Genomic DNA, 25086 nt, shown 5'->3' on the forward strand with positions numbered 1-25086 from the left:
TGAACCACTCAAACCTTGCAAATTTCGAACTCTGCCTGCTGATCATGAACACAGAGGCATATTCCCGACTGCAGACTGTAGTGTTCAGTGGTTTAATTAATCTGTATTTTATTGTGTTAGTATGTTCACTGATTGATGCTCACTGTGCTTAATTACTTAAGCCTGAGGGTGGTGTTAGTGAGTAGAGAAGTTTCTGGAAAGAACAGACAGAAACACCCTCTCCCCACCCTGAAGGAAATCAGCTGCATTGCTGCCTCCCGGAGAACCTTCAAACCAGAAGCCTCCAGACCACCAAAAGAAAGTCGCGTGACCACCGAATTCAGCCTGAAGTCAATTGAGTCTCCAACCTCCACAGAAGGGTGGTGGGTGAACAGAATGCTGCATTCTGTGAAATAACTGACGATCAAAAAAAGGATGTGTGTCTAGTTTCATTTTTCACTGTTTGACTTGGATCCATTTAACAATCCAACTAACCCTGTGTGTCACAGGAAATTGGAACCCTCATGCCTCCATCTTATCTGTCTTACATAAAATGCAATTATCTAACACTCCAGATCTCTCACGTGGAGGTGTTGGGTGTCTTGCAAAGCATTAAGGTAGATAAGTCCCCAGGGCCTGATGGGATCTACCCCAGAATACTGAGGGAGGCAAGGGAAGAAATTGCTGGGGCCTTGACAGAAATCTTTGCATCCTTATTGGCTAGAGGTGACGTCCCAGAGGACTGGAGAATAGCCAATGTTGTTCCTTTGTTTAAGAAGGGTAGCAAGGATAATCCAGGAAATTATAGGCCGGTGAGCCTTACGTCAGTGGTAGGGAAATTATTAGAGAGGATTCTTCGGGGCAGGATTTACTCCCATTTGGAAACAAACAAACTTTTTAGCGAGGCAGCATGGTTTTGTGAAGGGGAGGTCATGTCTCACGAATTTGATTGAGTTTTTTGAGGAAGTGACAAAGATGATTGATGAAGGAAGGGCAGCGGATGTTATCTATATGGACTTCAGTAAAGCCTTTGACAAGGTCCCTCATGGCAGACTGGTACAAAAGGTGAAGTCACACGGGATCAGAGGTGAGCTGGCAAGATGGATACGGAACTGGCTCAGTCATAGAAGACAGAGGGTAGCAGTGGTAGGGTGCTTTTCTGAATGGAGGGATGTGACTAGTGGTGTTCCGCAGGGATCTGTGCTGGGACCTTTGCTGTTTGTAGTATACATAAATGATTTGGAGGAAAATGTAGCTGGTCTGATTAGTAAGTTTGCGGACGACACAAAGGTTGGTGGAGTTGCGGATAGTGATGAGGATTGTCAAAGGATGCAGCAGGATATAGATCGGTTGGAGACTTGGGCAGAGAAATGGCAGATGGAGTTTAATCCGGACAAATGTGAGTATAAAAATTGGCAAGTCATGCTGCAGCTGTACAGAACTTTAGTTAGGCCACACTTAGAATATTGCATGCAATTCTGGTCGCCACACTACCAGAAGGACGTGGGAGCTTTGGAGAGGGTACAGAAGAGGCTTACCAGGGTGTTGCCTGGTCTGGAGGGCATTAGCTGTGAGGAGAGGTTGGATAAACTCAGATTGTTTTCACTGGAACGACGGAGGTGGAGGGGCGACATGATAGAGGTTTACAAAGTTATGAGCGGCATGGACAGAGTGGATAGTCAGAAGCTTTTTCCCAGGGTGAAAGAGTCAGTTACTAGAGGACATAGGTTTAAGGTGAGAGGGGCAAAGTTTAGAGGGGATGTGCGAGGCAAGTTCTTTACACAGAGGGTGGTGAGTGCCTGGAACTTGCTGCCGGGGGAGGTGGTGGAAGCAGGTACAATAGTGACGTTTAAGAGGCAAATACATGAATAGGATGGGGATAGAGGGATATGGGCCCTGGAAGTGCAGAAGGTTTTAATTTAGGCAGGCATCAAGATCGGCGCAGCCTTGGAGGGCCGAATGGCCTGTTCCTGTGCTGTACTGTTCTTTGTTCTTTGTTCTCACTTCACACATTATACTATCTGTAAGATGCCAAGCACAACTGAACAATCTTAAAGTCTACAGATAAAAAAGCCCAGTTATTTGCGGCTGCTGTTTCTGACATTGAAATTATTTGGAGAAGTGTTTGGCATAACAAGGCATAGATCCAAACAGTTATCCATCGACAGAAAATTCTAATATTTATTAGCAACTAATTTACCTTCATTTCTATTTAGAAATGAGGAATGGCCTTAAAGGGACAGGTCAGTTTGGCAACTAAACATTACAAACATGCTTCAAAACTCTGACTACCTGAGAATAAGACGACAGGACATCAGCTGCATGTGTATCGTATAACAGCAGCCTGTATGTCACAGGAATAGCAGGCCTTATGTATCCCTGTATATCACTGGGAATATCAGGTCCTGTGTATATTATGTAGCACAATGTAGATCCCGGAGAATAGCAGACTGTGTATTGTATTATATTATGCAGGGAACAGCAGGTCGTGTGTTTACATGTATTATATCTACTTACTGCATATTCCGTGTATTAAAGACCCTGTGTATATTTTGTTGGGCTGAGTGTTTGATGCCTTTTTCTCCCACCAGTCATATTTCTATGCTGTATACGTGTTTCGTGCTGCAGGAATTCCCAATGAAAAGATCCAGTATGCCACTATTGGAACTGGGTGCTGTGAGTTCATCACTACAGTAACAAGTGTAAGTACTGTTTTAATTACCCTTTGTTTCACCATGTAACAATTTCTCTTGTGATTCATTTATTAGCTTATTTGCTTATTATTTCTTTTGTTGCAAATTCCTTTGTTTCCCACACAAATTACATGGAGCAAAATGACACTAGAGTAGAATCATCTCCCTACCTTCCATTTTGGCTCATGATTAGTCAATGGACCAATTTAACAGTTCTCAAGGCCCCCTCTTTTTAGATTGAAAGGGATAAAGTAATGTTTGAAGTGTGTTATAAACAAGATAATACATAGACTGAAGAATACTACACACTACAGGGTGAGAGGCACTATTTTCAGGATAATCTATTGGGTAAAATGCATTATGACCAAGATAACACATTGGGTGGTGTGTGCAGGATATGTTATGTGCAAGGTAATAACCAGAGAGAGTTACAGGATAATAACAAAGGTATGATTATCTTGAGCATTAGGTATACATAGGCTACAGGGTGTCATGTATTGAATAATATTCAGGCGGAAATACTACACATTGTATAATCAGATAATGTAAATAAAAAATCCTTCCATAATTTCCATGCTGATCATTGTTGCAAGTTATTTTATTACAAATGGCTCATTCATTTTTCCTTTGTTAATATGAAAACTGCATTGTGGCAGGTGAAAGCTCTTGAGCTTCAGTACAGTGCATCCTTGAGTAAAAATAGACATTATGTACTGCATGAATGATGTTCAGATATTTAAGGATGACACTGAAGCAGACCTAGGAGTAGTATACATTGTGCTAAACATGTCTAATAAATGAAGGGCAGCAAGGAACTAAGGCAATAGAATTTCGAATGACGTAGCCAAAATAGTACGAAATAACATGAGAAGGTAATGATCAAATTGTACAATGCTCTAGTCACACCACACCTTGAATGTTGCATCAATTTCTGATCACCAGGAAATGAGAGAGATATTTGAGCACTGGAGACAGTGCAACAACAACAGCTTGCATTTTTAAAGCAGAGAAGTGGCAAGAGACTGTTGGCCAGTGTCAGGGATCTGAGTTATGAGGAAAGACTGGACAGTCTGGGACTGAGAAGGGGAGTCTGAGGGATAATCTTTTTCGGGGCTTGTAAGACTGTTAAGGGTATAGAAGAAGTTGAACTGGAATGTTACTTTAAACTGATGAAGTAGAACTTCACGGTTCAAACTAGTAGAAAGTAATTTTATGAATTTTATAATGTTTAAGATGACTTTAAAAGTCAGTGTATCCTGACATTCCTTTCTTTTAGTATTTTTAGTGGTAGAGCAAATGAAAGAGAATGGGAACTGAATCTTGTTTCTATATATAAGCAATAGTTCTAGAGAATGGAATAAACTTTTGATAGAAGCACTTACTGTACTATAAACAAATCTTGTAACAAAGAGCCAAAGACTGAATTCTAAGCTGCCACCTCAGCAAAACGTGCAAACTATGTATTATGTAAGGACAATGCAAAGTTGTATTATAGAAGTCCCCTTTAAGGTCAGAGAATTCTCGAAGGTCAGGAGCAATGCAGCCAGATAGAGGGCCTGAAGGGAGGGATCTGGTCACTCCAGGACTTGTATTGTTCTCAACCTCCAAAAACACTTTCTGATGTCAAGTCGGAGCCAAATTGTATTATTTGAATGCCGTTTAATAGAAATGGAAGACCAAATCAGTCACGCTAATAAAATGTATTATAAAACCCACTCTTTTATTGCAAACGTAACCATTAAGAAATCTGCTACAAGGACTGATGTCACAAAATTCTTCTTCACATATTGTTCAACAAGTAGAATAAACTTCCAAATAGAGTAATGGAGCCAAAAACCCATGGAATTGTTTCTGAACTGACTGGATTTTACATTGGGGTGACATGCCTGGATAGTTGAAACAGGATGGGTTGAATGGCCCTCTTCATCATTAATTATCTTGTGATCTTGTATTCAAGTACTGTAATGGTCTGTGAATGTATTACTGTTCTGTGCCAGGCCAGGCTATGAATGGATTACTATACTGTGCTTGGCCAGGTTGTGAATAGTTTACTACACTGGTCTAGGCTATGACTAGGTTAGTGCATTGGGCCAGGCTGTGAACAGGTTACTTCACTGGTCCAGGTCAGGCCAGGCAGCAAATAGGTTACTATACTGCACCAGATCATCATGTGAATGGATTATTGCACTACTATACTGTACCAACCTGGCATGTGAATAGATTACTGGACTAGGCCAGACTGAAACTTAATCTTGAATGATATTATGCCCTATATTTTCAACCTAGTCAAAACCAATATATGAATAATCCAGTCTATGGTGCAGACTGTAGACCATACCGAACTAAAGATCACAGTAAGCTTCAGATCAGGGCTCAGCTGCATCATGAGATTGGGTTTAGGCCAGGCTCTCTGCTTTGCTGTTGTCTGGACGGTGTAGTAGTTTTGACAGATTTGCAGTGTTAATGCTTTCACTGGGATGGGGTGTAGAAGAAGATGTGAGTAATCAACCTGCTTTAACAGTGATTTTCCCCCATTAGAATCTGTTTGTTGAGCGGATAGGGCGCAGAGTGCTGCTTATGGGAGGTTACGGTTCGATGGTTGGCTGTGGAATATTGTTCACCATCTCATTGACTCTCCAGGTGAGTCACAACCTCTTTCTCACAGTTAAAAGAAAGGTTGGAATTACTGCATTTTCAGAACGTCATTCCCATTTTCAGGACAACTTATATTTGGGTGTTGTTTAGGATGGACTCATTGTAAATTCTTATGATTCTGGATTGTGTTTTCATTAAAATGAACAAAATGGGAAGAAACTGGTGAAATGGAGTTGGTGTCAAAATTCTCAAACTACTTGGGGCTCCCAGTACAAGAGATTTTCAGTTGGTAAATTGCAGGAATGATGCCAAAACAGGGATTGTTTACCCACCCTCAGCATAAAGCAGCCTGGTGTCCAGCATCACATTTTAACTCTGGGTTGATTTGCAGACTTATGTAGTGATGATCAGAGTTGAATCTTTTTAAATGGCTACATTCACTGGCGAGGAAGCTCTCTCCTGGCTAGGAAACGCAATGCGGCCCTTTTCCACCAGGCTATTGGCCAGTAATAAACCTGAGTATTTCACTTAATAAGTGAAAGAGTAAATAAATGTGCAGGAAGTACTTTATACTGAAAGTTCCTCTCACTATTTAAGGAGCCAAATGGTATCATCTGAGATAGTCACAGTCTGTTTTAGTGATTACACTAAATGAACTGCACTGGTGCTAGTTCAGTGCTATCAGGTCCCAGTAACTTATCCTTACTTAGTCCAGGTTTTGGTACCAGTTCCTACCACTGTCTGGTTTTGATAACTCATCCCTTGTACTTCTGTAAAATCTTTGAGCATGTTGTCGCCTCTCATCTTTTCCATAATGGGTGAGGGGAAGAAGTGTAATGTATCCAAGTTTGCTGACAATACAAAGCTAGGTGAGAAAGTAAGCTATGCGCTGGATGTAAAGAGGCTGCAAAGAGATCTAGCTAATTTAAGTGAGTGGGTAAGAATGTGGCAGATGGAATATAATGTGGAGAAATGTGAAGTTAACTACTTTGGTCGGAAAAGTAGAAAAGCAGAATATTTTTTAGAAGGTGAGAGACTGGGAAACATTGATATTCAAAGGGACCTGGGTGACCATGTACACAAATCACAGTAAGTTAACGTGCAGCTAAAGCAAGCAATTAGGAAAGCAGATGGCATGCAGGTCTTTATTATAAAGGGATTGGAGTATAATAGTAAGGAAGTATTACTGCAATTATATTGGGCCTTAGTGAGACCACACCTGGAGTATTTTGTACAGTTTTGGTCTCCTTACCTAAGGAAGGATATACTTGCCTGGGAGGGGGTGCAATGAAGGTTCACTAGACTGATTCCTGGGATGAGGGAATTGTCCTACGAGGAGGGATTGAGAATACTAGGCCTATATTCCCTGGATGATAAAAAAGTGAAAGGTGAAACATATTAAATTCTGAAGGGCTTGAGCTTGACAGGGTAGATGCTGGGAGGATGTTTCCCCTAGCTGGGGAGTTTAGAACTATAGGTCACAGTCTCAGACTAAGGAGTCAGCAATTTAAGACTAAGATGAGGAGAAATTTCTTCCTTCAAAAGGATGTGAATCTTTGGAATTCTTTACCCCATAGGGTTGTGGATGCTCATTTGTTGAGTATATTGAAGACAGAGATGGATAGATTTTTGGATTGTAAGGGAATCCAGGGATGTGGGAATAATGTGGAAAGATGGAGTTGAAGTAGAAGATCAGCCATGATCCTACTGAGTGGTGGAGCAGCCTTCAAGAGCCAAACGGCCTACTTCAGCTCGTATTTCTTACGTTCTTATGTAACTCCATGCTTGAATCTTTCCAATTAGTTTTTCATTCCTGCCACAGCACAGATATGGCCATAATCAAAGTCACAAATGACATTCTCCATAATTGTAACCATGATGCATTTTCTCTCCTCTTCCTTGTCCTCTTTGCAGCCTTTAATATAGTTAACAACACCATCCTCCTCCAGCACCTCTTCTACATTGTCCAGCTCAGTGGACTGCCTTGGCTCAGTTCCACTCATACCTATTTGTAGCCAGAGCATTTTCAGCAATGGCTACTGTACCTGATAACACACCACCCCACCCTGTACCTGATAACACACCACCCCACCTCCCAATTTACCCCCAGAGTCCTCTGAGTATCAATACTTTGCCTCTTCCTTCTCCTTATCTACATGCTGCTTCTTGGCCATATCATTTGAGGATACCTATCTCTAGGTCTCCACCACCTCTCTTGGCAGCTTCCCCTCCACCCCCAACCCACCTCCACTGCCTCCGTCTTTTCAGACTGCTTGTCCGGCATCCAGTCTTGGATAAGCATCAGTTTCCTCCAGCTGAGCACTGGGAAAGCCAAAGCCATCATTTTTGATCTCCACGACAAATTCTGTACCTTTTTGAACAATTCCATTCCCCTTCCTGATTACTTCCTTAGGTTGACCAAGACTGTGCACAATCTCAATATCCTGTTTGACCCCGAGCTGGGCTTCTGGTCTCATATTCTTCTCATCAAAAAGACTGCCTATTTCATAACATTACCTATCTCTACTGTTGCCTTACCCTATCTGCTGATGCTACTGTCATTCATCGATTTGTCACCTCTGGACTCGATATTCCAAGGATCTCCTAGCCAGTGTCCCATTCTTCACACCTTTAGCTCCTTCAAAATACTGCTGCCCATTTCTTACATTGCACCAAGATTCGATCATTACCCACTCCTGTCCTTATTGACCTACATTAGCTCTCGGTCCCCAAATGCCTGCAATTTGAAATTCTCATGTTTGTGTTTAAATCACTCCATGGCCTTGTTCGTCCCTATATTTTTAACTTCCTCCAACCCTTTACTGTCTCCCAACTCCAGAATACTCTGTTCCTCTGATTATGGCTCTCTGTATCCCTCATTTTCTTCACCCCACCATTGATCGCCATACCTTCAACTGTCTTGGCTCTGGAATTCCCTCCCTAAACCCCTGTACCTTGTTTCCTTTCAAACCTTTCTTAAAACCTACCTCTGACTTAACTTTGGCCACTCTTCTTTGGCTCAGTTCATTTTTTGTCTAATTACACCTCTGTGAAGTGTCCTTGGATGCTTTTCTGCATTAAAGGAACTATACAAATGCAAATTTCTGCTGTACTGTTAGCAATAATTACAAATGGGTCCATAAATACATTTACATTTACCAATTAACTAAAAATTACTGTTTAAGTGAAGAGGCAAATTAAGTTTCTTCCAGTCTTAAACAGGGATATACAAGCTCTCTGAAAGCAGCTGTAGCTAGTTAATTAGGTAGCTAGCTTAAACTGTTTTCTGAGCTCTAGCAAAGCTGGCTCATCATTGTTTTTCAGAGAGTATAAATACAGGGGTCACTGAGTGTTGCTTGAATGCACAGAGTGTGAAGATGGGAGTTTGGTGAGTGAGGTAGTTCGGTGAAGAGGAGAACGATAAATTAAGAAAAGTAAATTTAATTTAATTAACAATAAAGATGGCAGGACAGGTTATGTGTTGTGACTGCAGCAGGTGAGAGCTCCTTGATGCAACAACTATCCATGGTAACCACATCTGTACTAAGTGTCTGTGACTCGGGGTTAATGAGCTGGAGGCTGAGCTGCAGACATTGCAATGCATCAGGGAGGGGGAATGTTATCTGGACACCCCTTAGGATAGGGTCATCTGATTTGGTGTCTGCGGCTTGAGGAGCTTCGGTTAGGTGCAGATGAGCTGGAGGCTGAGCTGCAGACATTGCCATGCACGGGGCGGGGAGGGGGAAGTTACCTGGACACTTTGTTCCAGAAGGCAGTCACACCCCTTAGGATAGGGTCATCTGATTTGGTCGGTGGTCAGGAACAGGAGGGTGTGACTGCGAGTCAGTCAGGTAAGGGGATCACAAAAGTGGGAGTGAAGCAGCCTCAGCCCTTGCAATTGAGCAACAAGTTTGAGGTTCATGCAGCTTGTATGGACAAGAGCGAGGGCTGTCGTGTGAATGAGCAGACTGACTATAGCACCATGGTACACGAAGCCATTCAAGTGGGGGGAGTTAAAAGGAATGTAGTGGTAGTAGGGGACAGTATAGTCAAGGGGATAGACACAGTTCTCTGCAGCCAAGAGCAAAAGGCCAGAAGGCTGTGTTGCCTGCCAGGGTTTGGGACATCTGCTCATGGCTGGAGAGGAACTTGCAATGGGAGGGGAAGGATCTAGTGTTTGTGGTCCATGTAGGTGCCAACTACATAAATAGGACTAGGAAAGAGGTTCTGCAAAGGAAGCATGAGGAGCTAGGCATTAATTTAAAAAGCAGAACCTCAAAGGTAATAATCTCTGGATTATTACCTGAGCTACGTGCAAATTGGCATTTCTTAATTTATCGTTCTGCTCTTCAACGAAGTCCCTCACTCACCAAACTCCCATCTTCACACTCTGTGCATTCAAGCAACACTCAGCAACCCCTGTATTTATACTCTCTGAAAAACAATGATGAGCTAGCTTTGCTAGAGCTCAGAAACCAGTTTAAATAAGATTAGAGAGATGAATGTATGACTCAAAGACCGAGTGTAGGAGAAGTGCGTTCCGGTTCTTCGAACACTGGCACCAGTACTGGGGAAAGTGGGGACTGTACCATTGGGACAGACTTACCTGAACCGTGCTGGAACCAGTGCTTTAGCGTGTCAGATAACTAGGGAAGTAGAGAGGGTTTTAAACTAAATTGAGGGGGGAAGGGATCATGTAGGGAAAATTGAGTAAATTAAAGGGAAATGACACGGCAATAGATCAAGGTGGCAATAAAGGTAATGATGATCAGAGTATGGCAGTTAGGGACAGTGATTGCAAACTTAAGAGTGTGCCAGCAGATAGGGCCAGAGTTTACTGAAACAATAAACCATTAATTAAGGGCTCTGTATCTGAATGCCTGCAGCATTTGCAATAAAAAAGATGAATTGTCAGTTAAATAGAAATTCATATGTATGACATGTTAGCCATTACAGAGACATTGCTACAAGAAAAACAAAGCTGGGACCTGAATATCCAAGGATACGTGACATTCAAGAAGGACAGGAAGCTGGGAAAAGCTGGTGGGATAGCTCTGTTAATTAAAGATGGCATTAGTACTGTAGTGAGGGATGACTTTAATTCTAAAGATCAAGACATAGGATCAGTTTGGGTGAAACTAAGAAACAGTAAGAGGCAGAAAACATTGGTGGGAGTTGTTGAAAGGCTACCAAACAGCAGTGGTAATGTAAATCACACTATAAATCAGGAAATTAAAGGTGTGTGGAACAAAGATAATACAGTAATCATGGGGGATTTCAATCTACATATAGACTGGGTAAACTTTATTCATACTGATGTGGTGGAAGATGAATTCTTGGAATGTATGCAAGATGGTATACCAGAGCAATATGTTGAGGAACCAACTAGGGAATGGGCTATTTTAGATCTAGTAAAATAATCTTGTTGTAAAGGAGCCTTTAGGAAAAAGTGACTATAATATGATTAAATCAATGAAGAGTGCTGGAGGGCATGCCAGGAGCAGCACCAGGCAAACTTCAAAATGAGGTGTCAACCTGGTGAAGCTAAACCTAGGACTACTTGCATGCCGGACAGTGTAAACAGCATCCGATAGACAGAGCTAAGCGATCCCATGATCAACAGAGCCGATCTAAGCTCTGCAGTCCTGCCACATCCAGTCGTGAATGGTGGTGGACAATTAAACAACTGACAGGAGGAGGTGGCTCCACAAATATCCCCATCCTCAATGATGGGGGAACCCAGCACATCAGTGCAAAAGATAAGGCTGAAGCATTTGCATCCATCTTCAGCCAGAAGTGCCAACCGGATGATCCATCTCAGCCTCCTCCTGAAGTCCCCAGCATCACAGATGAGAGTCTTCAGCCAATTTGATTCACTCTGCATGATATCAAGAAACAACTCCAGGCAGTGGATACTGCAAAGGCTATAGGCCTTGGCAACATTCTGGCAATAGTACTGAAGAACTGTGCTCCAGAACTTGCTGTTCCCTTGGCGAAGCTGTTCCAGTACAGCTACAACACTGGCAGCTACCTGGCAATGTGGAAAATTGCCCAGGTATGTCCTGTACACAAAAAACAGGACAAATCCAAGCTGACCAATTACCACCCCATCAGTCTGCTCTCGATCATCAATAAAGTGATGGAAGATGTCATTGACAGTGCTATCAAGTGGCACTTGCTTTGTAATAACCTACTCAGTGATGCTCAGTTTGGGTTCCACCAGGGCCACTCAGCCCATGACCTCATTACAGCCTTGGTTAAAACATGGACGGAAGAGCTGAACTCAAGAGGTGAGGTGAGAGTGACTGCCCTTGACATCGAGACAGCGCTGACCGAGTATGGCATCAAGGAGCCCTTGCAAGACTGGAGTCAATGGGAATCAAGGAGAAACCTCTCCACTGGTTGGAATCGTACCTACCGCAAAGGAAGATGGCTGTGGTTGTTGGGGGTCAATCATCTCAGCTCCAAGACATCACTGTAGGAGTTCATCAGGGTAGTGTCCTGGGCCCAACCATCTTCAGCTGCTTCATCAATGATCTGCCTTCAATCATAAGGGATGTTCGCTGATGATTGCACAATGTTCTGCACCATTCGATACGGAAGCAGTCCGTATAGAAATGCAGCAAGACCTGGACAATATCCAGGCTTGGCTGATAAGTGAGAAGTAACATTTGTGCCACACAAGTGCCAGGCAATGACCATCTCCAACAAGAGAGAAGCTAACCATCTCCCCTTGATATTCAACGGCATTACGATCGCTGAATCCCGCACTATCAACATCCTGGCAGTTACCATTGACCAGAAACTGGAGTAAGCGTATAAATACCGTGGCTGCAAGAGCAGGTCAGAGGCTGGGAATCCTGCGGCCAGTAACTCACCACCTGACTCCCCAAAGCCTGTCCACCATCTACAAGACACAAGTCAGGAGTGTGATGGAATAATCTCCATTTGCCTGGATGGGTGCAGCTCCAACAACACTCAAGAAGCTCAACACCATCCAGGAAAAAGCAGCCAACTTGATAGGCACCCTGTCCACAAACATATATTCCCTCCACCACTGATGCACAGTGACAGCTGTGTGTACCATCTACAAGATGCACTGCAGCAACGCACCAAGGCTACTCAGGCAGCACCTTCCAAACCCATGGCCTCCACCACCTTGAAGGACAAGGGCAGCAGATGCATGGGAACACCACCACCTGCAAGTTCCCCTCCAAGCCACACACCATCCTGACTTGGAACTATATTGTTGTTCCTTCACTGTTTCTGGGTCAAAATCCTGGAACTCTCTTCCTAATAGCACGGTTGGTGTACCTATCCCACATGGACTGCAGTGGTTCAAGAAGGCAGCTCACCACCACCTTCTCAAGGGCAATTAGGGATGGGCAATAAATGCTGGCCTGGCCAGCGATGCCCACATCCCACGAAACAAATAAAAAAAATTACATTAAGTTTACATTTAAGTGATGTCGTTCAATCAAAAACTGGAGTTTTAAATCTAACCAAAGGAAATTGTCTACGGTGGATTGGGAAACCACATTAAAAGGTATAATGGTAGACAGGCAATATCTAACATTTGAAAAACTAATACATAGTTTACAACAAAAATACATTCCTTTAATGCACAAAAAACAGCAAGGAAAGTATTCCAACCGTGACTAATGAACAAAATCAAGGATTGTATTAGAGCAAAGAAACAAGCGTATAAAGTTGCCAAAAGAAAAATGGTAAGCCAGAAGATTCGAAGCATTTTAGAATTTTTCAAAGGAGAACCAAGAAAAAGATTAAGAAAAGGAAAATAGAACATGAGAATAAACTTGTGAGAAACATAAAAACGGACTGCAAAAGCTTCTATAGGTATGTAAAAAGGAAAAGATTCGCAAAAATAAATGTGGGTCCATTACAAACAGAGTCAGGAGAATTTATAGTGGGGAATAGGAAATGGCAGAGAAACTAAACAAATACTTTGTGTATGTCTTCACAACAGAAAATACCAACAACCTCACAGAAATAATGGAGAATCAAGGGACTAGTGTAAACGAGGAATTGCAAGATATTAATACTGGTAAAAATAATGTACTAGAGAAATTAATGGGGCTTAAAGTTAATAAATCCCCTGGACCTGATGATCTACATCCGGAGTGTTGAAAGAGGTGGCTGTGGAGATAGTAGCGGTCATCCTTTAAAATTCTATAGACTCTGGAAAGGTTCCTGTTGATTGATAGATAGCAAATGTAACCCCACTATTTAGGAAAGAAGGGAGAGAGCACATGGGGAACTGCAGATCAGTTAGTCTAAGGGAAAATGCTAGAATCTATAATAAAGGATGTGATAAGAGGACACATAGTAAATAATACTCAGCAGGTCTGGCAGCATCTGCATTTCAGATTTCCAGCATCTGCAGTATTTTGTTTTTATTTGCATAGAATTAATGGTAGGATTGGGCAGTCAACATGGATTTATGAAATGGAAATCATGTTTAACAAACCTGTTGGTGTTTTTTGAGGATGTAACTAGTATAATAGATAAGGGCGAAGCGGTGGATGTGGTATATTTAGATTTTCAGAAAGCTTTTGATAAGGTCCCACACAAAAAGTTAGTAAACAAAATTAGGGCACATGGGATTCGGGGAAATATACTGGCATGGTTTGTATTACGACCCAGTGAGAAAGTTGTCAAGGGGTCCCTTTCAGCTTCACCTGGTCTTATTGTAACAGAGGGTTTAATTTTAAACACACTGTTTTTAGCTCCTCCTTGGTGAATCCTTGTTCCCCACTTTCCAATTATAAGGCAAAGAACCCAGCACAGACAGGTTTTCTTAGGTTTAAATAAAGATTAAAATTTATTAAACTTGAACTTAAACTCTAATTTAGTTGACGCCTACAGATACACAACGCGCCCACACTCGCATGCATACATGATACACACATGCAAATAGAGACAGAAAAGAGCAGAAGAAAAAAAAATAAAGTGAAAAGTTTGAGGTAATATCTGAAGTTTTTGTTAAGGTCCTCAAGCTCACTGTAGATCCTTGATTGTAGGTAGTTCTTGTTTTTTGTTGGGGCCCAGTATTCTTCTTAAACCTTGTTCACTGCAGGAGACTTTTCTCTGTTGGGGTTCATGTATCTTCAGTGGATTCAGAGGCTTGTGAGAAAGAGATGTGAACAGACAGGAGCGATCTTCTCAGTCCAGGAGCAAACTGAGTTCAAACTGTTTGTACAATTCAGAAAAACCCAGGTTGTCAAGCATGTGTGTAACTGGTCTGACCATGTCTTAGATTGTATCATTTTAGCAGTCTCTGGAATGCTCCTCTTACACACAATACCTGGTGATCAAGGTCCATTGTGAGTTGAATGTTTCAGGGAATGATCCTTTGTCCTTTCAAGCACTGTCTGTTAATATGCAAATGTCTTTTCCAGCCACGGATGCTCTGCTTAACAAGTCCTTTCTTCACTCCAGTAACAGTTTAAAATCAGTGTTCATGACAAAATTAATGTGCCTCATTCTCGGCAGGTGGAAGCCTAGCATGACAGAGAGTAGAAATAAATAAGTAACTTTCAGGTTGGCAGGCTGTGACTAGTGGGGTACCACAAGGATCAGTGCTTGGGCCCCAGCTATTCACAATCTATATCAATGATTTGGATGCAGGGATTAAATGTAATATTTCCAAGGTTGCAGATGACACAAACCTAGGTGGAAATGCGAGTTGTGAGGAGGATGCAAAGATGCTGCAAGAGGATTTAGAGAGGCTAAGCGAGTGGGCAAAAATTTGGCAGATGGAATACAATGTGGAGAAATGTGAGGTTATCCACTTTGGTAGGGAAAACAGAAATACAGAGTATTGCTTAAATGGTGAGAGGCTGGGAAGTGTTGAATTTCTGGCGTCCTTGTACATGAGTAACTGAAAGCTAACAAGCACGACAGCAAGCAATTAAGAAGGCAAAATGGAATGTTGGCCTTTATTACAAGGGGATTTGAGAGTAGGAGTAAAGATGTCTTGCTGCAATTATCTAGAGACTTGGTGAAACCACACCTGGAGTTTAGTGTGCAGTTTTGGTCTCCTCACTTAAGGAAAGATGTACTTGCCATAGAGGGAGTGCAACGAAGGTTCACCAAACTAATTCCTGGAATGGAGGGATTGTCCTATGAGAAAAGATTAAATAGACTGAGCCTTTATTCTCTGGAGTTTAGAAGAATGAGAGGCGATCTCATTCAAACATATAAAATTCTTACAGGGCTCGACAGGGTAGATGCAGGAAGGATGTTTCCTCTGGCTGGGGAGTCGAGAAACAGGGGACAGTCTCAGAATAAGGGGCAGGCCATTTAGGACTGAGATCAGGAGGAATTTCTTCACTCAGAGGGTGGTGAATCTTCGGAATTTGCCTCCCCAGAAGGCTATGGAGGCTCAGTCGTTGAGTATGTTCAAGACTGAGATCGATAGATTTCTACATATTAAAAGCATGAAGGGTTACAGGGATAGTGCAGGAAAATGGTGTTGAAGTAGAAGATCAGCCATGACCTCATTGAGTGGCAGAGTGGGCTTAAAGGGCTGAATCGCCTACTGCTGCTCCTATTTCTTATGTTCTTAAAGCATCCATATCACATTCCTCTGAATGCTTAATAGGTAAATTGGCCATTGTAAATTGTCCCTAGTGTAGGTAGATGGTAGGAGAATTGAGGGAAGGTGGGGATGTGGTAGGGAATATGAGATTAATGTAGGATTAGTGTAAATGGGTGGTTGATGGTCAGCACAGATTCAGTGGGCCGAAGGGCCTATTTCAGTGCTGTATCACTCTATGACTCTAATGCCATTTTAAAATAAAGAGGAATGTGATACAGCCACATTCACCATTCATACAAAAGCATTGCTGATGATAATTTCCAGCCCTTATCACCTTTCTCACTTTGCCACTCCTCTCCTGCCCCCTCCTTCTTCTCATGTTTTGAGGGCATTGGCTGGCTTATAGCTCCCCCAGTACCTCACCCAAAGTGGACATTATTCTCATGCCAACCTTACCTGTGAGCATGGGGCAGACTGTGGCTGTAGGTGTATCGCATCTAGTGCCCACATGCGGCAGTTAGACCAGGGATCGCTGCAGAGCAATCTAGAATAGGAACTTCAGCTAATATATCTCCCTAACTCATGGATGATGAGGCTAATTGTAGCACCGCTACCAGTGTCCAGGCTAAACTAATTCAGAACAGGGATCAGATCTGGGATTGGTTTGTGTGGCTCAGCTTCTCACTTGAAAAAACATTCTTCGACTCGCTTGAGCTCTGTGAAGCTAGTCGTGGCTGAAGTATAATCTGTCCACCAATTAGTTGCAAATGGGAAGGCTAAGCCCTGCGTGTCTTACTGATACTGTGTGTCTTGACTTAGGGCAAGATCAGCTGGATGCCATACATGAGCATGGTTTGCATCTTTGCATCTATCTTAAGCTTTGGAATTGGACCAGGTAGGTCACTGTATTGTAATCATATAAATGAAAAACTTTTAATTGTTGGAAATGCACAACAGGTCAGTCAACATCTGTAAAGAAAAAAAAAGAAAAGTTAACATTTCATATTTAGTCCTTCAAAACTAGAAGATAAATAAGTTTTTTTTACTAGAATCAGGAGCGAAGAAACAAAGGGAATGGAGACAACACATACTCTAGTCACTGAGAGGGAGTTAATGGATTGAATGATGTGTAGCCTGCTGAGCAGAAAAGGTGGAGATTCTACATCTAACTATGCCCTGCCTGATTGGGAGCTGTTGTGGTGCTGTAAGGGAACTTTATTACATTCCCTAGCACTGAAATCTCTCAGTTTCTTCATATAGAAATGCCAAAATGTGTCTGGAATCGCACACAGGGTGATGAGGCCTCTTGTGAATTGGTGTTCATTCTTACCAGATTATGAAAACAAGCAGCTGGGTGCAGTGAGCAGGAATGTGTGAAGAATCACGAGGAGTTACCGAGGCCCCATTTGATTCAGCGGTACTCCTTGCAGGTCGTTCCTTACACCAGTGCTCTCTGTTGTTTATCTATTACAATGACCATTGTGTGTGAGGAGTGTATTCTCCTCTTTTGACTGTTCATGAAAATGTCTCGTTACTTCCTGATACCAAATTTGCTCGTGCAACTTCTAAATCCATTGTGACTACTTTGCCCTTAGCTGGAGTGACTGGGATCATACCAATGGAGATCTTTGACCAAACTGCACGGCCCGCAGCCTACATGATCAATGGCTCCCTGTTATGGATAAACCTTATTATTGTTGGGATGGCTTTCCCATTCATCATTGTAAGTATCTTGAACACGGACTAAATTGAATTTAAAAGTGTGACAAGCTGTCCTCTTGCTGTAATATTGCTGCCTGACAAACTGCAACCATTGTTGTGCTCTGTATGCTTTCTGCCTCCTTCTTTCAAGTGAATTGTCCCCATTTGAAAATATACTCTTCGTCAATTATCCTTCCCCCTCCCCCCCACTTCCCCTCAGTCTTTGGTCTGTTGACACCCTTACAGAATTGTCTAGCTTGAGGGGCAGTGGGGATCCACTCTTGAACCTCTGGGAGCTATTTGTCAGTCTCTGGGAGCTGTTAAGCTGTATGTGGCTGGATGATTTTCCTTCACTCTCCATTAAGAGCAGTATGCTTTGGCTCAGCTCTTTTCCTCCCTTCAGCACCATTCATCATGTGAATAATCACTAGCATGACTCTAGGCATCATACAGCACAATTTCACATCATCGCCAACTAAACAAAACCAAAGCTGAGTATTGCTGAAAATAGAGACATGTTGTCGAAGCTTTTCGTCTTGCACTCATCTGGACAAACCACAAGAATACCAACATAAGGGGAAACAACAACTTTATACTGCATGGGAAGAGAGTGCTGATTGGTTGGCAAGTGAACTATTGGTGGAGGCGTTGCCATGGAGAATGCACCAGTTCACAGTTACTGACAGTTAACTGCCAAGCTTTGTTTGAAATTTAAACCAGGCAGCTTGACTCTGATTGGTGAAGACATTGTCCTGAGGAATGAAACAGCGAATGGCTGTCACTTATTTTGTTTAGCTGCAACAGACGTAATGTTTGTACATGTTCTTTCTGTCTGCAAAGAACAGGGCCCCGTGTATTAATATATGTAGCTTCCAGTACGCGCAAATGCGCCACACTGCGAGCCTAACTGACAGTCTTAAATTGGTTGTAAGCGTAATTCTTAGCAAGATGATGAGAGGCATAGATAGAGTGGATAGCCAGAGACTTTTTCCCAGGGCGGAAAGGGCTATCACCAGGGGGCATAATTTTAAGGTGATTGGAGGAAGGTTTAGGGGAGATGTCAGAGGTAGGTTCTTTACACAGAGAGTGGTGGGTGCGTGGAATGCACTGCCAGCGGTGGTAGTAGAAGCAGATACATTAGGGACATTTAAGCGACTCTTGGATAGGTACATGGATGATAGTAGAATGAAGGGTATGTAGGTAGTTTGATCTTAGAGTAGGTTAAAGGGTCGGCACAACATCGTGGGCCGAAGGGCCTGTACTGTGCTGTACTGTTCTATGTTCACACAGAGGATTATTTAGCAAATGTTGTCCAATCGCAGAATCACATCTAATGTTGGACACTGTTTTGAGTTTTACAAGCACGGGCTGGTTGGGTACAGCCTGTACTTTGCCTGTTTTGAACAGCAGAAGGGACATGTTGTTTGATACGATCAGCTAGTCTTTGGGATGTACGGTCTATATACCAAGCATCACCCTGGCAGTGAAATTCATATATCACATTACTCATTTGTGTGATAGGCAGGAAGTCTTTTTGGCTTGACGGCAGCATCCTGTTAGTGGTGAACACCCACATGTGTTGCTACTGCATAGTAGCAGCATGAAACAGCTAACTTCACCCGTTGCTCAAATTTTTGGGATACATTGCCTTTCCAGGGTAATTTGAGGTAGACTGGGAACTTTTCAGGGCCGAAAATGACGGCCAGAGGCCCGTTCATCAGTTTGCACGATATACAGCGAGAAATGATCTGATCTGGGTAGCCAAATCACGCAGGATGTCTTTGATTTGCCCTATTTCAGCATCAAGTTTGCATGGTGAGCAAATGGCTCGGGCCCTATTTATGAGGTTGCTGCTAAGGCCAGTCTTATAGCGCATGGAACTGTAAGAATCCCAATGCACGTATTGACCAGTGAAGGTAGGTTTGCTGTAGACCATGGTAGAGAACCCCTTAGCAGATTTCTCAACTAGTATATTCAGGAAAGGGAGCTCATTTGACTGCTCCATTTCAAATGTGAATTTGAGTGCAGGATGGAGCCCATTAAGATGTGTAAGGAAATTATTGCACGCAGCTGCTTTTCAGCTGAACAAAATAAGTGACAGCTATTCGCTAGTTCATTCCTCAGGGCAATGCCTTGACCAATCAGAGTCAAGCTGCCTGGTTTAAATTTTAACCAAAGCTTGGCGGTTAACTGTCAGTCACCATAAACTGGTGCATTCTCCATGGCAACGCCTCTACCAATCAGAGTTCTCTTGCCAACCAATCAGCACTCTCTTCTCATATAGTATTGTTTTCCCTTACATTGGTATTCTTACAGATTGTCCTGATGAGTGCAAGATGAAAAGCTTTGACATGACTCTATTTTCAGCAAGAGTCAAGTTCTGAACTACCAAATAACTATTTGAAAACCAAAGCTCACGTTGATTCTAGGTAGATTTCTCTCCGGTCTTGGACAATGAGAACATTGTGCCAGGTCAGAAGAGCATCATGAACTGAAGTGGAGTTTGGGGATCTCAGGCCCATTACAGAAAGTTGTTGCTACACTTTGTTCTTGAATCCCAGATCTGCTCACAGTTCCAGGCGGGCATTTTGGGCATTGGTATTATTCTTGGTTGGTAGCTGCTGTGGTTAGAAGTGGAAGATCCGCAGTTCGAGCAAGGTCTCCATTCCATCAATCCCACCTTCATAGAATGATACACTACAGGAGGAGGACATTCAGCCCATCGTCCCTGTGCAGGCTTTTTAAAACATGCTTTTCCAGTCCTGTTTGTACAGTTCAGGGGCAGGTGTTTACCCACTGGGACAGCTACCTCCAGCTGTTCCTGGTCACTACCTAGTGACTTCTGTGAAGGTTACAAAGAAAAGAAAGAACTTGCATTTATATAGCACCTTTCATATCCTCAGAACATCCCAAAGTACTTCACAGCCAATGAAGTATTTTGGAACTGCAGTCACTTTTGTAATGTAGGATACACAACAACAGTTTGCACACAGCAAGGTCCCACAAAAAGTCAGCTAAATTGTTTTAGTGATGCTGGTTGAGGAATGAATGTTGGCCAGGACACAGAGAAATTCCTTGGTCTACTTCAAACAGTGCTTTGGGATCTTTTCCATCTACCTGAGAGGGTAGATGGGGCCTTGGTTTTTCATTTCATTTTAAAGATGACACCTCTTGACAGTGAAGCAGTCTCAGTACTGCACTGAAGTAGCAGCCTAGATTATGTGCTCAATTCTCTGGAGTTAGACGAACTCATGACCATCTGATTCTGAGGCAGTATTTCTACCATTAGCGAAGCCTAGCAGCAGAACTGCAGGAAAGTAGTGGGACAGGAAAACCTGAGAAAAGGAAAAGGTAGAAAACGACAAAATAACTTTATCCTTTAGAACCGAAACATCTTTTTTTTGCACTTACCCTGTTTTTTTGTCTTTCAGGGGGGATTGGGCAGTTTCTGTTATGTGCCGTTCCTTTGCGTTAGCTTCCTCACTGCTTTATTCGTTGGAATCTTCCTGCCAGAAACAAAAGGAAAGAGCTTTCTGGAAATTTCCAAGGTGTTTTACCAGCGTAATTTCAACAGGCTCACCCAGAACAAATTGTGACTTGTGAAACCAGCCATATTGTAATTATTAGTGCCTAATATTTATCTGTTATGGCTGTGTTTGCCTGAATTCATTCATAGCGTCTGGCTGGCTGATGACCAGTCTAGCTTTCCTATTTATTGTCTGTTTCACTGGATTGAGAACTGATGGTACATGTAGGTTTATATTGCATATTCATGCTAAAACACACCTCTGTTCCCTTTCCAAAGTCCTTTAACATGTTGTTGCCTCCCCATATAAAAGCCCATCTCTCCTGAAACTCCCTGTTTGAATATCTCCAATTGGGTTTAAATCCTTGCACTGCACTGAAACAGCCCTAACCAAGGTCACAAATGACATCTTCCATGACTGAAACCATGATGCATTATATCCCCCCAGCTTCCTTGACCTCTTTGCAGAGTTTTGAAATGATTGAACACATGTTCCTTCTCCAACACCTCTCTTCCATTGTCCCACTCAATGAGATTGCTGTTGCTTGGTTCCACCAATCTGATTGTAGCCACAGCATCTGCAGCAATCTCTATCTCTTGCCCCTGCACCGTTACTTCCGGAGTTTCCCAAGGATCAAGCTTTAGTCCAATTCTCTTCCTTATCTTCATGCTGCCACTTGGTGATGTCATGCACTGTTATGGATCAGCTTCCACAAGTAATGGACATTAGCACCCAACTATACCTCTCCACCACCTTCTCGACCCCCATGACCATCTCTGTGCTGTGATATTACCTATCTGGTGTCAAGTTGTAGTCAAGCCAAAATTTCCACCATCTGAATACCAGGAAGATCAAAGTAATTGTCTCTTACCCTTCCATAAACTCTACTCCCCTCCTATTGACTCCATTCCCTTTCCTGGCCACTTGCTGAACAACGCAGTGTGAAACCTTGACAGCCTGTTGGACCCCAAGTTGAGCTTCAAATCTCACATCCTTTTCATTGTCAATATTGTTTACTTATACTTACACAACATCACTGCTCTTTGCCACTACCTTACCCTACCACTGCAAAAATCCATACATATGCTTTTGTCAGTCTAGATTCTTGGGGGAGAACCTTAACTCAAAAAAGAGTGGATTTGGGTTGGGTGGGGGATTAATGTCTTAAAAATGAGATTCCAGACCCAAACTCGCCTCCAGTCCACACATTTAACTGAGGAAGGAAGGTGGGTGGGAGATTAACCTGTTCAAAGGCACTATAAATGTGAGAAAGAGACCACGAGCTTCATTGCCATTTTGAATTTAACTGTTCTTGGCCAGGTTTCCCGAGCCTCAGGAAACTCGGCAGTTACTTCCAGGAAAGGGCTTGGCAGATCTAGGAGGTGAGTTTCTGGATCCAGCGTGCCTGCCTGAGGAACCCTTGTGATCACCCCACCCTTCAATCAGTATGCCTTCAAGATCAGCCCCAGCCTGGCATGGACCTACCTGGTCCTGCAGCCTTCACCTATTGGTTCCCTGTCCAACAGGAAGCCAAGACTAGCAATCAGGCTGGCTTCTGGACAGGGAACTGATAGGTCATGCTACGCATACAATGTGAGTTAAAACTCCACAGCATGTGGGACAGTCCTGACCTCTGGATTGCCCGCGCCATTCTGATCCGCCCATTCCTGTCCAATCAGGTTTAAGTAAAAATCCGGGTCTTAATTCCTCCAATGTCCTCCTTTCTGGCCTCCCTTTCTTAACTAGCGTCCAACCTGTTCAAAACTTAACCACCTTTATCCTGCCCAATAGTCAATGCCCATTGCCCCAAACCTAATACTCATACACTGACTTCTCATCCTACAAAGCATTGCACTTAAAATCCTTGTTTACTGCTTCAAATCTTCCCTAGCCTTGTAACCTTGTAACATTCCATGTAACCTCACTCCACCTTCTGTTCTAAGCCCTTACCTTTTGTACATGCTCCTCCTCTTCATACTAGCATTAATGCCAGAGTCTTGCTCTCCATTTATCTCCCTGCCTCAAAACGTTTCAACCAAGTTTTTAGCCACCTCTCCTAACTATCCAACCAAGTCTCAATGTGCATCCCCTTATTTATTTTATCTTCTTCCCCTTTGTAAAATGTCTTGGCAGATTTTGTATGTTAAAAGCACTATACAACTGCAACTTGCGCTGAAGCTTTATAAAGCACTTGTTAGGCCACTCTAGAGTGCTGTTTGTTGATCTGCATGCCACAGTATGAGAGCAGCATTATATTTTACTAAAGGTATAGAGAAGAGCAAGAAGACTGCTGCCATGTATAAAGGGGATAAGTAATGAGGAAAGATTAAAGATGCTTCAGCTTTACAGTCTAGAAAAGAGAAGGTAAATGGGTGACCTCACTGATGTTAACAGAGTTTTAAATGCCATATAATAAGGTGCATTAAGAATATTGCTTTTGTTAGTCAGACCAGTAGGTCAAGGAGCCATAAACTTAAAAAAACTTAAACCTGATTTGGAGGAAAAATATCAAAGGATAAATGCATTTAAGGCCGTGAAGTCAAAACAATTAGCACTGTTCAAGAGCCCGTTGAGTTGAAGAGGTTGCATCCTAAAAGGTGATGAGCTTGATGACCTGAAACATCCTTTCTTTGCATTTTACTTTTCATGACTGTTGCCCATTGAGCTTAGCAGCTGTAGTTATTCATTGCTGAGAAGCAAATGTCCTGCAGCAGTTACTCATAAATCATTTTGTTGAGGGTCTCTCTGGCTGTCTCAGCCCTCTCTCCTTCCCTTCTCCCTCCTTGCTCCTTTCCTTCCCCCTCTCTCGTTCCCTCTCCCCTCCCTCCTTTCCCCCCTTCTCGTCTCCCTCCCTCGCTCTTCCTCCTTTCCCCCCCACTTTTCCCTCTGTGCTGTAGCAGAGTTTACTGAGACAGAGTAGTAGGTCACCTGAGGGTCACAGATGAGAGGGTTTGAAGTGGCCACAGGTGTGTATTGTCATACCACTATTGCCAACAGCAATTTTTAGAGCTATGAAGTCAAACAGTGGCAGAACACCATGAAATAGGCCCATTACTGGAAGAGATAGAACAAGCCAAAGCATCCAGAAAAATCAAATAAAACAGTGGCAATTGTGAAAGGAGTAAAAGAGAGCACAGGTGTGAATAATACAGCTAGGATAAGATTAATCTGAGATTGTGACCAAGAGTCAGTGGCACAATGAGGAATTTGAGATGCTGAAGGAAAATAGATACCAGAAAAATCAATGCAGTGGTATGGAAGATAGATCGCATTATGGCAATCAAAATTTGATAATGAAAGGTCCAACTGATCCTCTCCAAAGGCATCAATATCAGGACAGTGTTAATATGCTGAACAGTATAGGGACAATATGAAACCCTGTTAGAACTAAGTAACATTAATAGTATTAATTAAATGATACCAATTTAGTGAAACAAACACTCGTCTTGAGCCTACCTCAGATTGAATGCACAAAATCTTCTGTAAAATCACTGAATTGTAGATTAGAATGAATCAATGTGTGGGCAGGAACTCTTTATAATACTGCCACTTAGGAGAATTAGTGAATGAGATGCTACTGTATATAACTGGAGTGAAGTAAAGCATGTTTGAATTGTGATGATGTGCTCTTACCAAAAGTTTTCATCAGCGATATCAATTAGGTTCCTAAACCTGGCTTAAAGAGCCCCCTAATAGTATGAGTATTCTGAATGTATGTATCATTAAATAATTGACATGCCAATTAAACTGTTTTAAACATTGTATCATTTAAAAATCAATTTTTGAAAGGCTGCAACTACAATCAGTCTTACTGCTGCTCAAGTATTCAATTCACAAATAATGATTAGTAAAATGACCGATCCCTTTCTTTTTAAACTTGTTCCTGGAATGTGAGCATTGCTGGCAAGGCCAGCATTTGTTGCCCATCCCTAATTGCCCTTGAGAAGGTGGTGGTGAGCTGCCTTCTTGAACTGCTGCAGTACATGTGGTGTAAGGACACCCACAGTGCTGTTAGGGAGGGAGTTCCAGG

General features: G+C 42.6%; 1 protein-coding gene across 2 annotated transcripts in view; it reads left to right on the forward strand.

Annotated features, from left to right (window-relative positions):
• LOC137382805 (solute carrier family 2, facilitated glucose transporter member 11-like) overlaps nucleotides 1-24798 on the forward strand; it is an 84575-nt gene extending 59777 nt beyond the window's left edge. For both annotated transcript variants that reach the window (XM_068055237.1, XM_068055238.1), the window contains 5 exons: nucleotides 2571-2681; nucleotides 5211-5312; nucleotides 16648-16723; nucleotides 17424-17551; nucleotides 20961-24798. In XM_068055237.1, coding sequence (XP_067911338.1) covers nucleotides 2571-2681; nucleotides 5211-5312; nucleotides 16648-16723; nucleotides 17424-17551; nucleotides 20961-21125 — 582 coding nt within the window. In that variant the 3' untranslated portion in view covers nucleotides 21126-24798. The remainder of the gene's footprint in view (nucleotides 1-2570; nucleotides 2682-5210; nucleotides 5313-16647; nucleotides 16724-17423; nucleotides 17552-20960) is intronic.
• Nucleotides 24799-25086: the final 288 nt, after the last annotated feature.

This window comes from Heterodontus francisci, chromosome 23 (assembly GCF_036365525.1).
Source record: "Heterodontus francisci isolate sHetFra1 chromosome 23, sHetFra1.hap1, whole genome shotgun sequence".
NCBI classification, from domain to species: Eukaryota; Metazoa; Chordata; class Chondrichthyes; order Heterodontiformes; family Heterodontidae; genus Heterodontus; species Heterodontus francisci.